Source organism: Pristiophorus japonicus, chromosome 1, assembly GCF_044704955.1.
Source record: "Pristiophorus japonicus isolate sPriJap1 chromosome 1, sPriJap1.hap1, whole genome shotgun sequence".
NCBI lineage: Eukaryota > Metazoa > Chordata > Chondrichthyes > Pristiophoridae > Pristiophorus > Pristiophorus japonicus.
Window position 1 is genome coordinate 69,012,237 of NC_091977.1, and position 17,314 is coordinate 69,029,550.

At 44.4% G+C, this 17,314-nt stretch overlaps 1 protein-coding gene across 3 annotated transcripts in view; it reads right to left on the reverse strand.

The window, feature by feature from the left end:
* The window catches only part of tmod1 (tropomodulin 1), a 109,447-nt gene that overhangs the window by 50,584 nt on the left and 41,549 nt on the right, over positions 1–17,314 (reverse strand). For all 3 annotated transcript variants that reach the window (XM_070880826.1, XM_070880808.1, XM_070880816.1), the window contains exon 3: positions 5,352–5,508. In XM_070880826.1, coding sequence (XP_070736927.1) covers positions 5,352–5,508 — 157 coding nt within the window. The remainder of the gene's footprint in view (positions 1–5,351; positions 5,509–17,314) is intronic.

The following is a 17,314-nucleotide window of genomic DNA, read 5'->3' on the forward strand; positions in this document are numbered from 1 at the left end:
ATAGATTGGGCTAACCAAACTGGAAACAATACGGTGGAGGAGGATTTCCTGGAGTGCATAAGGGATGGTTTTCTAGACCAATATGTTGAGGAACCAACTAGGAGGGAGGCCATCTTAGACTGGGTGTTGTGTAATGAGAGAGGATTAATTAGCAATCTCGTTGTGCGAGGCCCCTTGGGGAAGAGTGACCATAATATGGTGTAATTCTACATTAGGATGGAGAAGGAAACAGTTAATTCAGAGACCATGGTCCAGAACTTAAAGAAGGGTAACTTTGAAGGTAATGAGGCGCGAATTGGCTAGGATAGATTGGCGAATGATACTTAAGGGGTTGACAGTGGATGGGTAATGGCAGACATTTAGAGACCACATGGATAAACTACAACAATTGTACATCCCTGTCTGGCGTAAAAATAAAAAAGGGAAGGTGGCTCAACTGTGGCTATCAAGGGAAATCAGGGATAATATTAAAGCCAAGGAAGTGACATACAAATTGGCCAGAAATAGCAGCGAACCAGGGGATTGGGAGAAATTTAGAACTCACCAGAGGAGGACAAAGCATTTGATTAGGGCAGGGAAAATAGAGTACGAGAGGAAGCTAGCAGGGAACATTAAAATGGACTGCAAAAGCTTCTATACATATGTAAAGAGAAAAAGGTTAGTAAAGACAACATAGGTCCCCTGCAGTCAGAATTAGGGGAAGTCATAACTGGGAACAAAGAAATGGCAGACCAATTGAACAAATATTTTGGTTCGGTATTCACTAAGGAGGACACAAACAACCTTCCGGATATAAAAGGGGTCAGAGGGTCTAGTAAGGAGGAGGAACTGAGGGAAATCCTTATTAGTCGGGAAATTGTGTTGGGGAAATTGATGGGATTGAATAATGGCCGATAAATCCCCAGGACCTGATGGTCTGCATCCCAGAGTACTTAAGGAGGTGGCCTTGGAAATAGCCGATGCATTGACAGTCATTTTCCAACATTCCATTGACTCTGGATCAGTTCCTATCGAGTGGAGGGTAGCCAATGTAACCCCACTTTTTAAAAAAGGAGGGAGAGAGAAAACAGGGAATTATAGACTGGTCAGCCTGACCTCAGTAGTGGGTAAAATGATGGAATCAATTATTAAGGATGTCATAGCAGCGCATTTGGAAAGAGGTGACATGATGGGTCCAAGTCAGCATGGATTTGTAAAAGGGAAATCATGCTTGACAAATCTTCTGGAATTTTTTGAGGATGTTTCCAGTAGAGTAGACAAGGGAGAACCAGTTGATGTGGTGTATTTGGACTTTCAGAAGACTTTCGACAAGGTCCCACACAAGAGATTAATGTGCAAAGTTAAAGCACATGGGATTGGGGGTAGTGTGCTGACGTGGATTGAGAACTGGTTGGCAGACAGGAAACAAAGAGTAGGAGTAAATGGGTACTTTTCAGAATGGCAGGCAGTGACTAGTGGGGTACCGCAAGGTTCTGTGCTGGGGCCCCAGCTGTTTACACTGTACATTAATGATTTAGACGAGGGGATTAAATGCAGTATCTCCAAATTTGCGGATGACACTAAGTTGGGTGGCAGTGTGAACTGCGAGGAGGATACTATGCGGCTGCAGAGTGACTTGGATAGGTTAGGTGAGTGGGCAAATGTATGGCAGATGAAGTATAATGTGGATAAATGTGAGGTTATCCACTTTGGTTGTAAAAACAGAGAGACAGACGATTATCTGAATGGTGACAGATGAGGAAAAGGGGAGGCGCAACGAGACCTAGGTGTCATGGTACATCAGTCATTGAAGGGTGGCATGCAGGTACAGCAGGCAGTTAACAAGGCAAATGGCATGTTGGCCTTCATAGCGAGGGGATTTGAGTACAGGGGCAGGGAGGTGTTACTACAGTTGTATAGGGCCTTGGTGAGGCCACACCTGGATTTTTGTGTATAGTTTTGGTCTCCTAACTTGAGGAAGGACATTCTTGCTATTGAGGGAGTGCAGCGAAGGTTCATCAGAATGATTCCCGGGATGGCGGGACTGACCTATCAAGAAAGACTGGATCAACTGGGCTTGTATTCACTGGAGTTCAGACGAATGAGGGGATCTCATAGAAAAGTAAAAAATTCTGATGGGTTTAGACAGGTTAGATGCAGGAAGAATGTTCCCAATGTTGGGGAAGTCCAGAACCAGGGGTCACAGTCTAAGGATAAGGGGTAAGCCATTTAGGACCGAGATGAGGAGAAACTTCTTCACCCAGAGAGTGGTGAACCTGTGGAATTCTCTACCACAGAAAGTTGTTGAGGTCAATTCACTAAATATATTCAAAAAGGAGTTAGATGTAGCCCTTACTACTCGGGGGATCAAGGGGTATGGCGAGAAAGCAGGAATGGGGTACTGAAGTTGCATGTTCAGCCATGAACTCATTGAATGGCAGTGCAGGCTCGAAGGGCCGAATGGCCTACTCCTGCACCTATTTTCTATGTTTCTATGTGAGGAGAGAGAGGTTTAAGGAGATGGTTGGTAGTGGAGAAAAGAAGACGGGGGTTATCTTTGCTCTCCAGGATGATCTTGGAGAAATGGGTGGTTTTGGAAGAGGAGAGCGAGGCCCATTAGCACTTGATATGTTTCAGGCTGAAAACCAGATACGTTCAAGCCTCCGCCCCTTGAGCTTGAAGTGTTCATGGGGGCCGTATTAGGGGGAGAAACGATCAAGGTGGAAGAGTGTAAGGGTTTTCAATCCAGCAAACTTGAAAGATCAACTGTATTCAGGCAAGCATCCAATGTGGAGGCTAAATTTAGCACGATGATCCGTCAGTTACCAGGAACTTCTGAGTAACTTGAGAATAGGAGTGGGGGGGGCGGGTGTGGTGGTAGTTATACTGAAACAGAGGCTCTCTTGGAGCAATGTGCAATATAACACCTTTTGACAACTGTCTGGCAGATCACTTCAAGAAATAAATACACAGCTGAGGATGGAATGCAGTCACAGCTATTTTTGTCGAGGCAGAGGAGTTGCTGTTAGATGACTGGAGAAGGAGAACAATTACAAGATAAATTACATCCCATCAAGTGGCACTCGCACACAAGGTGACTCAAGGTGAAAAATATTTACCAGTTCTATTTACTCAACACTGATACCTCCTCAAAAATATCCGTTTTACAAAATCGCCAATATAGTAATCTCTGTTCAGTCAGACTAAATTAAACAAAATAATTGTTCAACTCCAATGGGACGTTGGTGATCATGCCTACACTGCTGGATGGTTCACTAAACATTACAACAACATGCACTTGTACAGCATCTTTAGGTTCAAGAGGGTTCAGAGAAAGAAAGGAACCGATCCAGGGCCTGAAAGCTTAGGCAAAGCGGCGAGTTTTGTCAAAGCTTCTAAAGGCAGAACGAAAGAGGCCGAGAGCCAGTGGCATTTAGGGAGCCAGTTCAAGAGAACAGGAATGAGACTGCCAATGGCTCTCACTTTAAAAAAAAAAGCAATTTCTGATGAATGTCATTGTTTATGGGGAAAACCTGAAAAGTATTATTTCATAGCGATAAGAGGTTGTGCTTTGGAAAAGTTAATAATAATGTTTATTTTCTCCCCCACATGGCCTCACCTCTACTAAGTCTCCCTCGTTTGGGGTGGATTTCTCTCCAAACTAAGGATCTCATGACTGCTTTCAGAGCTACTGTGTAAATAAATAGCAAAAACTGTACTGAAGCAGAGCAAGGCAAGGATGTCAGCTTTGCATGGCTATCAATGGTCATAATTAAATTGGCAAATGGACCCACATTACATTAAGTATCTGACAAGCACTCCATTTTATAAGAGGCTGTAATAACGTATGATGCTTATGTTTCCTTCCCTCTGGAACATTAGTGAACAAGTTGGGCTTTTACGGCAATCAAACAGCTTCATGGTCAATTTTAATGATACCACCTTTTTATTTATGATATATATATATATATATATTATATATATAAAGAAACTGAATTCAAGATATCAATCCAACCTGTGGATTACTAGTGCAGTAACAATCACTATATTACCATATTGGGGTAATCCAGAGGCTTGGACTGATAATCCAGAGAATACAAGTTCAAATCCCGCCATGGCAGTTTGAGAACTTGGGGGGGGAAAGGGGGAAAGGGGGAAATCATTATTTATCTCATGGTTTGCTTTGTAGACATTACAATGAAATAAAACAGCATCAACGGGTTTTAGTTCAGACTGACAGTAGCTTGTTCCGTTGCACTGAAATACAAATATTCAGACTGGAAATGAGAGATATTTTGATTAGTCATGTAATCCCCTCGCTTTACTTTCAGGTCTCACAATATTTTATGCACACACAGTGTATGCATCATAGGCGGTCCCTCGAACGAGGATGACTTACTTCCACGAGAGTTTACAGATGTTTTAATGAAGGACCCATGTTCCAGTCCTGAACTCCAGTTGAGGGGATGGAAGATGCCTGTGCGTGGATTTTTTTTTAAACGTGTGGTGACCATTGCACACCAGCCACCACACGGGCTTGACAGAGCTAGGCCTTTATCCAGTGGCAAGGATTAACCAGGACGACTGGAGACCTGCTCTGCTGCACGGACCGAGTGTGCACACATATCGCAGTGTGGGCAGGTCCGTGCTGCCCCTGGTTCCTCGACTCTTCTGGGCCCCATACCTTCATTTGCCACACCTCCGCCATGACATTCCAGGGCCCGGCGCTCCAGCTCTATTTATAGCCCCAACCTGCGGTGATGTTCTCGCACAGGTCGGGGCGGCCCACCATGTATGCACAATGTCACTGTTAACTGTAGTTCATTTTAGTGATCACTTACAACTGCAAGAACTAGACAGATTCTTGTGAACAAATAGGATTAAAGGTTATTAGAAATGCAGCAAGGGAATACTGTGGACCTGTGGAAGAGATAGAATCTGGAAGGGCAGACTGGGGGCTGGAATTTTACTGTTCAGCTCCAGATAAAGCTGCAGGCCACACCGGCAATGGGTAGACTGGTCCTAGCTCATTTTTTCTAAGAATCCTTGTACACACTTAGGAGTCCCGAAGCCTTGGTTTAACAACACTGCATCTATGTTCTCTGGACCTGAGTAAGAGAGGTGTGTGCCTATAGAGTGAGGGTGTAAGGAAAACAGAACACAAGAGGTGGGTGTAGACATCTCAGTAATTTGTACCGGATGGATTTTTCCATGCAGACACCTGACCAATATTAGCAACAAGAGTATTCTGGTGGAAAAATCGCTCCATTGAATTTCTAATAAAAACCCTTAAATATGGGGTGTAGCAGTCAAAGAGAAATTGAGCAAAGCAGACCTTGCAACCTTTGCAACTCCCTTAAAATATCACGTACCTCTCTTTTCTCCTGTATACGGAACCAAGTCCTCCCTGTCCTTGCACTCTTTTGCTTCTTTCTCTAAGTGTTCCAGAAGCTGATCTCTATTTAATGGACCTGTGGGTGCCTTTTTTGTCTGATCTTTCTGCCTTAGTCCTGCAGGTAGAAGGTCGTTCTAGAAAAGAAAAAAGAAACATTCACATTTTCCCCTAATCAGCAATGCAAGGTGTGGGGCATGAGTCCCATTTTATATCATTTAATATCCTTCGGTTGGAGCAGAAGTTGTATTGTTGCACCGATTAATGGCACAAACCTGGTCTCACCCAATGTTAATGGAAAGTAAAGTAACTTTATGAAAACAGATTAACATGAGATGTGAGAGTGTTGGAAGAAGAAAGGTGGCTCATTTGGGGAAACGAGAAGTTAGTGCACAAAGCTACAATTTTATCTTTTCCAATTTGGCAACAGCAGAACTGGTTGGAAGCTTGATTCATGACCTCTTGATATTTAGCATGACCTACTTTACCAACTGGAAGTCACCAACTGAAGCACTGTGCTTCCACTTTTGACCAGGTACAATTGTCTCAACCATTCTCTTTGTTTCTAGTTGGTGGACAAGACTTGTGTGGCAAATTCAAAAGCTGATAAAGATGGTGGAGGAAACTCCATTTTTTCTAAAGCTGTAAACCCTGTTCCAAATGCTCTCGTACTTTTACCAATTGCTGACTGTCCCCCGAAAAATGAATTGGAAAAAATCTATGTAACGCACGGGAGTGGGTAAAGAGGAAATGGCTTCTTAACTTCGCTGGCACAAATTCCCGCTATTCTCCCCAGTGCAGAAAGGTTGTGTTTTCTGTACATGCAAGTCAGTGACGTCGTGCTATCTATTTGGCAGTTTATCTAAACTGTTGGCACCCAAACTCCTTGTAATGATGGCCCTTCCAGTTTGTGTTCTCCTGCAGTATGTAGAATATAAGAATATAAGAAATAGGAGCAGGAGTAGGCCATACGGCCCCTCGAGCCTGCTCCGCCATTCAATAAAATCATGGCTGATCCGATCATGGACTCAGCTCCGTGTCCCTGCCCGCTCCCCATAACCCCTTATCACTTAAGAAACTGTCTATTCTGTCTTAAACTTATTCAATGTCCCAGCTTCCACAGCTCTCTGAGGAAATTTCTCCTCATCTCTGAATTTAAATGGGCAGCCCCTTATTCTAAGATCATGCCCTCTAGTTCTCGTCTCCCCATCAGTGGAAACATCCTCTCTGCATCCACCTTGTTAAACCCCCTCATGATCTTATACATTTCGATAAGATCACCTCTCATTCTTCTGAATTCCAATGAGTAGAGGCCCAACCTACTCAACCTTTCCTCATAAGTCAACCCCCTCATCCCCGGAATCAACCTTGTGAACCTTCTCTGAACTGCCTACAAAGCAAGTATATCCTTTCGTAAATATGGAAAGCAAAACTGCACGCAGTATTCCAGTTGTGGCCTCAACACTACCTTATATAGCTGCAGCAAGACTTCCCTGCTTTTATACTCCATCCCCTTTGCAATAAAGGCCAAAATACCACTGGCCTTCCTAATCACTTGCTGTACCTGCATACTAACCTTTTGTGTTTCATGCACAAGTACCCCCAGGTCCCACTGTACTGCGGCACTTTGTAATCTTTTTCCATTTAAATAATAACTTGCTCTTTGATTTTTTTTCTGCCAAAGTGCATGACCTCACACTTTCCCACATTATACTCCATCTGCCAAATTTTAGCCCACTCACTTAGCCTGTCTATGTCCTTTTGCAGATTTTGTGTGTCCTTCTCTCACATTGCTTTTCCTCCCATCTTTGTATCATTAGCAAACTTGGCTACATTACACTCAGTCCCTTCTTCCAAGTCGTTAATATAGATTGTAAATAGTTGGGGTCATAAGAACATAAGAATTAGAAACAGGAGTAGGCCATCTAACCCCTCGAGCCTGCTCCGCCATTCAACAAGATCATGGCTGATCTGGCTGTGGACTCAGCTCCACTTACCCGCCCTCTCCCCATAACCCTTAATTCCCTTATTGGTTAAAAATCTATCTATCTGTGATTTGAATACATTCAGTGAGCTAGCCTCAACTGCTTCCTTGGGCAGAGAATTCCACAGATTCACAACCCTCTGGGAGAAGAAATTCCTTCTCAACTCGGTTTTAAATTGGCTCTTCCGTATTTTGAGGCTGTGCCCCCTAGTTCTAGTCTCCCCCACCAGTGGAAACAACCTCTCTGCCTCTATCTTGTCCATTCCTTTCATTATTTTAAATGTTTCTATAAGATCACCCCTCATCCTTCTGAACTCCAAGGAGTAAAGACCCAGTCTACTCAATCTATCATCATCAGGTAACCCTCTCATCTCCGGAATCAGCCTAGTTAATCGTCTCTGTACCCCCTCCAAAGCTAGTATATCCTTCCTTAAGTAAGGTGACCAAAACTGCACGCAGTACTCCAGGTGCGGCCTCACCAATACCCTGTACAGTTGCAGCAGGACCTCCCTGCTTTTGTACTCCATCCCTCTCCCAGCACGGATCACTGAGGCACCCCACTAGTTACTGGTTGTCAACCAGAGAATGAACCATTTATCCCAACACTCTGTTCGTTAGCCAATCCTCTATCCATGCTAATATATTACCCTCAACCACGTGAACTTCTATCTTGTGCAGTAACTTTTTATGTGGCACCTTGTCAAATGCCTTCTGGAAGTCCAAATACACCACATCCACTGATTCCCCTTTATCCACCCTGTTCGTTACATCCTCAAAGAATTCCAGCAAATTTGTCAAACATGACTTCCCCTTCATAAATCCATGCTGACTCTGCCTGACCGAATTTTGCTTTTCCAAATGTCTTGCTACTGCTTCTTTAATAATGGACTCCAACATTTTCCCAACCACAGATGTTAGGCTAACTGGTTTATAGTGTTCTGCTTTTTGTCTGCCTCCTTTTTTAAATAGGGGCATTACATTTGCAGTGTTCCAATCTGCTGGGACCTCCCCAGAATCCAGGGAATTTTGGTAAATTACAACCAATGCATCCACTATCCCTGCCGCTACGTCTCTTAAGATCCTAGGATGGAAGCCATCAGGTCCAGGGGATTTATCTGTATTTAACCTCATTATCTTACTGAGTACCACCTCCTTAGTGATTGTGATTGTGTTAAGTTCCTTCCCCCTATAGCCCCTCGATTATCCACTGTTGGAATATTGTTAGTGTCCTCTACCGTAAAGATTGATACAAAATATTTGTTCGGAGTTTCTGCCATCTCCATGTTCCCCATTACTAATTCCCCAGTCTCGTCCTCTAAGGGACCAACATTTAGTTTAGCCACTCGTTTCCTTTTTATATACCTATAGAAACTCTTGCTATCTCTTTTTATATTTTGTGCTAGTTTACTTTCATAGTCGATCTTCCCTTTCTAAATAATTTTTTTTAGTCGTTCTTTGCTGGCTTTTAAAAGCTTCCCAGTCTTCTGTCCTCCCACTAGTTTTGGTCACTTTGTATGCCCTTGTTTTTAAATTACTGTCCTTTATTTCTTTAGTTAGCCACGGATGGCTATCTTTTCTCTTACACCCTTTCCTCCTCACTGGAATATATTTTTCTTGAGAGTTGTGAAATATCTCCTTAAATGTACACCACTGTTCATCAACCGTCCTACACTTTAGTCTATTTTCCCAGTCCACTTTACCCAACTCTGCCTTCATACCTTCATATTCTCCTTTATTTAAGCTTAGTACACTGGTTAAGAGATCCAACTTTCTCACCCTCTATCTGAATTTGAAATTCAACCATGCTATGATCACTCATTCCGAGGGGATCCTTCTCTAGGAGATTGTTTATTAATCCTGTCTCATTACACAGGACCAGATCTAAGATAGCCTGCCCCCTGGTTGGTTCCGTTACGGGTAGAGCTGCAGAACACCAAAGGGCAAAAAACGTTAGTGGGAGTTGTGTACAGACCTCCAAACAGTAGTAGTGATGTTGGGGAGGGCATCAAACATGAAATTAGGGGTGCGTGCAATAAAGGTGCAGCAGTTATAATGGGTGACTTTAATATGCACAAAGATTGGGCTAACCAAACTGGAAGCAATACGGTGGAGGAGGATTTTCAGGAGTGCATAAGGGATGGTTTTTTAGACCAATATGTCGAGGAACCAACTAGGGGGGAGGCCATCTTAGACTGGGTGTTATGTAATGAGAGAGGATTAATTAACAATCTCGTTTTGCGAGGCCCCTTGAGGAAGAGTGACCATAATATGGTGGAATTCTGCATTGGGATGGAGAATGAAACAGTTAATTCAGAGACCATGGTCCAGAACTTAAAGAAGGCTAACTTTGAAGGTATGAGGCGTGAATTGGCTGGGATGGATTGGCGAATGATACTTAAGGGGTTGACTGTGGATGGGCAATGGCAGACATTTAGAGACCGCATGGATGAACTACAACAATTGTACATTCCTGTCTGGCATAAAAATAAAAAAGGGAAGGTGGCTCAACCGTGGCTATCAAGGGAAATCAGGGATAGTATTAAAGCCAAGGAAGTGGCATACAAATTGGCCAGAAATAGCAGCGAACCTGGGGACTGGGAGAAATTTAGAACTCAGCAGAGGAGGACAAAGGGTTTGATTAGGGCAGGGAAAATGGAGTATGAGAAGAAGCTTGCAGGGAACATTAAGACGGATTGCAAAAGTTTCTATAGATATGTAAAGAGAAAAAGGTTAGTAAAGACAAACGTAGGTCCCCTGCAGTCAGAATCAGGGGAAGTCATAACGGGGAACAAAGAAATGGCGGACCAATTGAACAAGTACTTTGGTTCGGTATTCACGAAGGAGGACACGAACAACCTTCCGGTTATAAAAGGGGTCGGGGGGTCTAGTAAGGAGGAGGAACTGAGGGAAATCCTTATTAGCCGGGAAATTGTGTTGGGGAAATTGATGGGATTGAAGGCCGATAAATCCCCAGGGCCTGATGGACTGCATCCCAGAGTACTTAAGGAGGTGGCCTTGGAAATAGTGGATGCGTTGACAGTCATTTTCCAACATTCCATTGACTCTGGATCAGTTCCTATGGAGTGGAGGGTAGCCAATGTAACCCCACTTTTTAAAAAAGGAGGGAGAGAGAAAACAGGGAATTATAGACCGGTCAGCCTGACATCGGTAGTGGGTAAAATGATGGAATCAATTATTAAGGATGTCATAGCAGTGCATTTGGAAAGAGGTGACATGATAGGTCCAAGTCAGCATGGATTTGTGAAAGGGAAATCATGCTTGACAAATCTTCTGGAATTTTTTGAGGATGTTTCCAGTAGAGTGGATAAGGGAGAACCAGTTGATGTGGTATATTTGGACTTTCAGAAGGCGTTCGACAAGGTCCCACACAAGAGATTGATGTGCAAAGTTAGAGCACATGGGATTGGGGGTAGTGTACTGACATGGATTGAGAACTGGTTGTCAGACAGGAAGCAAAGAGTAGGAGTAAATGGGTACTTTTCAGAATGGCAGGCAGTGACTAGTGGGGTACCGCAAGGTTCTGTGCTGGAGCCCCAGCTGTTTACATTGTATATTAATGATTTAGACGAGGAGATTAAATGTAGTATCTCCAAATTTGCAGATGACACTAAGTTGGGTGGCAGTGTGAGCTGCGAGGAGGATGCTGTGAGGCTGCAGAGCGACTTGGATAGGTTAGGTGAGTGGGCAAATGCATGGCAGATGAAGTATAATGTGGATAAATGTGAGGTTATCCACTTTGGTGGTAAAAACAGAGAGACAGACTATTATCTGAATGGTGACAGATTAGGAAAAGGGGAGGTGCAAAGAGACCTGGGTGTCATGGTACATCAGTCATTGAAGGTTGGCATGCAGGTGCAGCAGGCGGTTAAGAAAGCAAATGGCATGTTGGCCTTCATAGCAAGGGGATTTGAGTACAGGGGCAGGGAGGTGTTGCTACAGTTGTACAGGGCATTGGTGAGGCCACACCTGGAGTATTGTGTACAGTTTTGGTCTCCTAACCTGAGGAAGGACATTCTTGCTATTGAGGGAGTGCAGCGAAGGTTCACCAGACTGATTCCCGGGATGGTGGGACTGACCTATCAAGAAAGACTGGATCAACTGGGCTTGTATTCACTGGAGTTCAGAAGAATGAGAAGGGACCTCATAGAAACGTTTAAAATTCTGACGGGGTTAGACAGGTTAGATGCAGGAAGAATGTTCCCAATGTTGGGGAAGTCCAGAACCAGGGGTCACAGTCTGAGGATAAGGGGTAAGCCATTTAGGACCGAGATGCGGAGGAACTTCTTCACCCAGAGAGTGGTGAACCTGTGGAATTCTCTACCACAGAAAGTTGTTGAGGCCAATTCACTAAATATATTCAAAAAGGAGTTAGATGAGGTCCTTACTACTAGGGGGATCAAGGGGTATGGCGAGAAAGCAGGAATGGGGTACTGAAGTTGAATGTTCAGCCATGAACTCATTGAATGGCGGTGCAGGCTAGAAGGGCCGAATGGCCTACTCCTGCACCTATTTTCTATGTTTCTATGTTTCTATACTGCTCAAGGAACCCATCCCTTACACACTCCATGAACTTCTCCTCAAGGATACCCTGATCAATTTGACTTGGGGAATCTACCAAATTTAGGAGTGCTTGAATTGACAGTGTGCATTTATCATAAAGCAGCAGTGGCCAGACCTTTGAATCAACCCTTGGCATTAAACCTATTCGCCAAGTGCAAATATCCTCTCAATATCCTTGTAGGACTTCAATCATTCCCAGGTGTCTATGGCCTTACACTAAGTAAACAGCTGATTCCAGTCAGCCAACTGCTGCATTCTGCTTTTCTCTTTGCATTCTTCCTTCTTACACAGCTTCATGTGTTGGGGTCAGGATGATGTAGTGATTACTGTTGACAGCTTCATTTTCTAAGAGAAGCCTCACTAGGCCCAAAACTGACAGGCAAGAATATTCAAACACAAAGAAAACCTCAACAAAATAAAACAAACACTGAAAACACAGAGTTATGATAATGGAAATCCTTTTTTGTAATTTTTTTAACTTTTTACCACATCACTTGCGCTTTCCCTTTTTTCCAGCCAGACCTTTACCAGGACCACTTCAGCTGGGCAAGCTGGCAATGTCCATGAATGTCGATTCACGCTAAACTGAGACCAGGCATTCCAGCTGCATGACATCTGTGAAATCTGGGTCTGCTCAACCAAAACCCAGTATTAGGAATGTGTCTTTGATAAATGCAGACTGTCAATTCAAGCACTCCTAAATTTGGTAGATTGTCCAAGTTTCAAGTATGACTATTTAGGCAAAAGCACGAGTGGAGAAACAGCGTGTGTGAGATTGTGTATGAGTGTGCGTTGCATTAGCATGTGTACGTGGTGTGTGCGCATACACATTGACATTCTGATGAGTGATATTGTGATGTGAATTTCCACTTCAACCAAAGAACAGAATTATCACCTCATGAATGAAATTAATATAGCTCAAATATATTAACGACTTGGAAGAAGGGACTGAGTGTAACGTAGCCAAGTTTGCTGACGATACAAAGATTGGGAGGAAGGGTAATGTGTGAGGAGGACATAAAGAGGCTGCAGGAGGACATAGACAGGTTAAGTGAGTGGGCAAGAATTTGGCAGATGGGAGTATAATATTGGAAAATGTGAGGTCATGCACTTTGGCAGAAAAAAATCAAAAAGCACGTTATTATTTAAATAGAGAAAGATTGCAAAGTGCTGCAGTACAGTGGGGCCTGGGGATATTTGTGCATGAAACACAAACGGTTAGTATGCAGATACAGCAAGTGATCAGGAAGGCCAGTGGAATTTTGGCTTTTATTGCAAAGGAGATGGAGTATAAAAGCAGGGAAGTCTTGTTACAGCTGTACAGGGTATTGGTGAGACCACACCTGGAATACTGCGTGCAGTTTTGGTTTCCATATTTACGAAAGGATTTCAGAGAAGGTTCACTAGCTTGATCCTGGGGATGAGTGGGGTGACTTATGAGGAAAGGTTGAGTAGGTTGGGCCACTACGCATTGGAATTCAAAGAATAAGAGTTGATCTTATAGATATGTATAAGATTATGATGGGGTTTGACAAGGTGGATGCAGAGAGGATGTTTCCACTGGTCGGGGAGACTAGAACTAGAGGGCATGATCTTAGGATAAGAGGCCGCCCATTTAGAACGGAGATGAGGAGAAATTTCTTCTCTCAGAGGGTTGTGAATCTGTGGAATTCGCTGCCTCAGAGAGCTGTGGAAGCTGGGACATTAAATAAATTTTAAGTCAGAAATGGACAGTTATTTAAACGATAAGGGAATAAGGGGTTATGGGGAGCGGGCAGGGAAGTGGAGCTGAGTCCATGATCAGATCAGCCATGATCTTATTGAATGACGGAGCAGGCTCGTGGGGCCTTATGGCCTACTCCTGCTCCTACTTATGTTCTTATGTAATTATAGATTTATTTTAAAAAACGATTCATGTTTAAAATATATATTACAAAATTATTTTGAAATACTCAATATGTGAAACATACACTCAGTGATGCCATTTCCTTTGCCGGAGGAAGCTGCTGGTAGATTGAACATTGTAGTGATAGCAAGGCAGACAGTGGTCGGTTTAAGGCCTGGTGAGTATAAGATCAGCTGCTGCAGATCTCTCTCTGATTTTGGAAGCACCACCACCACCACAGAAAGGGTCAGGTGCAGAGAGCGTAATTTTCATGTTTCCATTCCCACCCACTCAGAAAAGACTTGGAATTATGGTTGAATCATTGTTGGCGTCCTCCAGTCGCTAATATTATATTAATCTATATTAATGACTTGGATGAAGGGACCGAATGTAACGTAGTCAAATTTGCTGATGATACAAAGATAGGTGGAAAAGTAAGTTGTGAGGAGGATGCAAAGAATCTACAAAGGGATATAAACAGGCTCAGTGAGTGGGCAAAATTTGGCAGATGGTCTATAATGTGGGAAATGTAAGGTTATCTACTTTGGTAGGAAAAATAAAAATGCAAATAATTATTTAAATGGGGAGCAATTACAAAATGCTGTGGTACAGAGGGATCTGGGGGTTCTTGTACATGAATCGCAAAATGTTAGTATGCAGGTACAGCAAGTAATCAGGAAGGCAAATGGAATGTTGGCCTTTATTGCAAGGGGAATGGAATATAAAAGTCGGGAAGTCCTGCCCCAACTATACAGGGCATTGGTGAGACCACACCTGGAGTACTGTGTAGAGTTTTGGTCTCCTTATTTAAGGAGGGATATACTTGATTTGGAGGCAGTTCAGAGAAGGTTCACGAAGTTGATTCCTGAGATGAAGGGGTTTTCATATGAAGATAGGATGAGCAGGTTAAGCCTAAACTCCTTGGAGTTTAGAAGAATGAGAGGTGATCTTATTGAAACACATAAGATTCTGAGGGGGTTTGACAGGATAGATGCAGAGAGGATGTTTCCCCTCGTGGAGGAATCTAGGACTAGGGGGCATTTTTTCTGTTATGTCTATAATGTACTTGTGAATGACTCCACGAGGCAATGTGTTGTACTCAATGTGACCTTGGTCCTTTATTTCAAACTGCAGAGTGAGGCACAAGCATGGTGTGCAGCCTTTTATACAGGGCCCTGCCACCAGGGCAGGAAACCCCCAGTCTCCACCAGTTGCGCCCTCTAGTTGTGCCAGCATGTATGTACACAGTGTAAACCTTATTGATAGTACATCAGGTAAACAAGTCTTCATCTTATGCAACCACACAGTGACTACAACCATAGTCTGCATATACAACATCTCTCTCCACCCCCCCCCCCCCCCCTGCCTCCGCCAAGTCCTTTGTGCCAATCACCTTTGCACTATGTGCTCTGGCTTAGCTCTCCCCAGACTTAAGTGCCAATAGCCCTTGCACCTTGACTGTGCTTTGGCTTGGCTCTCTCCCTGTTAACCCCCAAATCCTTTTGCCACAAAGTTGGGTAGTGGTTACCAGATTGGATGGTTCGATGATGCGGTGGAGATTCCAGTGGGTTCTAGGTGTGATCCATGTGTGTGTCCATTGCTACATACATCCATTTCCCCCCCCATAGCGAGATCATGCAGCTGGCCCATTACATTAACATACAGGATCAGACACAGTGCAAGTACAAAGAAAGGAAAAAAATATATATTTTTTTTACAGTTTGTACCTTGGTTCAGTGACTTACATTTGTTAGGTTTTACGGTCATGCGCCAGGATTGGGTAGATTGCATTTAGACATGGTCAGTACTGAGGTAGCAGTACAGGTTTGCGAAGACGCTGGTTCCAGAGCAACCGGACGGGGTCCTAGTCATCCGATGGCGGTGCTGTGCCCCCTGCTAGCAGGGTGGGCTTGGTTCGCTCACCTAACCAGGACTCGGGGCCTTTGCTGTTGCCTAGTGGTGGGCAGAGCCACAGGTGTGTGTGGCCTCCCTGTCCTCCTTTGAGGGTTGCAGAGTCTTCTGCCTACTCTCTAACAGTGTTGGGAACCTGGCTGTTCCAGGTCCCATTTGGGGAACTCGTTGGTTCTGACCTTTTGCTCCCGGACATGGCTGAGGTAGTGACTGGGTCTGGGGGCTGCACCGTCTCCACCCGGGTGGTGGGCAACGGCGGCCGACTGCGCGTATTGGCGCCGTTTTTGTTTCCAGGTCCGTGGCGGATAGTGCCATCGGGTGCCTGCAGCGTGGGGCAGGGTATCCGGATTAGTGCCTTCACCCTCCTGAGGTCGCTGGCCTATAACTTGTGGGGACACTTGGGGCAGGGCATCAGGATCAGTGCCTTTACCCTCCTGAATTCGCTCGCTTGCTACTCTTGGAGACACTCTATTCCCGACATCTCGCAAAAACATTTTGTTCTTTACATTAGAACTGGTACCGACATCTCCCAACATTTTGTTCAGTCTTAATCAGTTCGTTACATTGATTGCCATGCATACAATGTCTCTTCAGTTGGTTACAGGTCTCCTTTAAGAGAACCCTGCTGGCTTTACCCCAATCAAATCCTTTGTTAGACACCACGTGTTGTCCTTCAGCGTTGCATCTCGTGATATTGCCGTGACCATCTTTTTTTTCAGTCACGCTGTCCTTTGTTGCAGCAGGGACGCCATCTAGCCTCTGTCCTCGAGGTTGACTGCCTTGATCCTTCTCTCCTGCAATTCTGCCACAAACGCTGGAAGGGTACCTGTGAATTCGATCTTCCTCCCCAGGAGTCCTGCCACTGGAACCGGGAAGGTATTTTTAGGTCGTTCCGGTCTGATCATTGCCACGCAGTCAGGATGGACGGTCTGTGCCTCAGGTGCTGCGCTGGTCTGTTCTCTGGTGCTTGGCCCAAGCGAAGGTGAGGTTTTGCTCTGCCTCTGAGCACAGGGGACATCGAATGCTGGAGTGAAGAGTTCTTCCCATTTCCAATGGATCTTCCCCATCCACCTTCTTCCGAGTAGCGTTGGACCATCACCTGCAACAATCCACAGAGGTAACTTGTGTACCACGCCATTATGGATTACACTTACATCCGCACTATCAAGGACTGGGATCAGCTCCTTGGTGTAGGTGCGCAACTTTTCCTGTACTGGAACCAGCTCAGGTCGTTTTTCGTTCCATAGCCTCTCGAAGGCATCCTGGATCATTACTGACTGGCCCGCTCCCGTGTCCACTTCCATGATGATTGGAACGCCGTTTATGTTGACTTTCATCTTCACTGGAGGACAATCGTTGGTGCAGGTATACACTCCATACACTTCTTGAGGCTGAGCTGCCTCTCTGGCCAAATCATCATAGTCATCTGGATTCAAAGTCATCTACCAACTCCTCTGCTAGACGGTGAGTCGTATTTCTTTTACACATATGCTGGAGGTGGCCCTTCGTGTTACAGGCTTTGCATACGTACTCAGCAAACTGACACTGGTGAGCCCTGTGGTTTCCTCCGTAATGCCAGCAT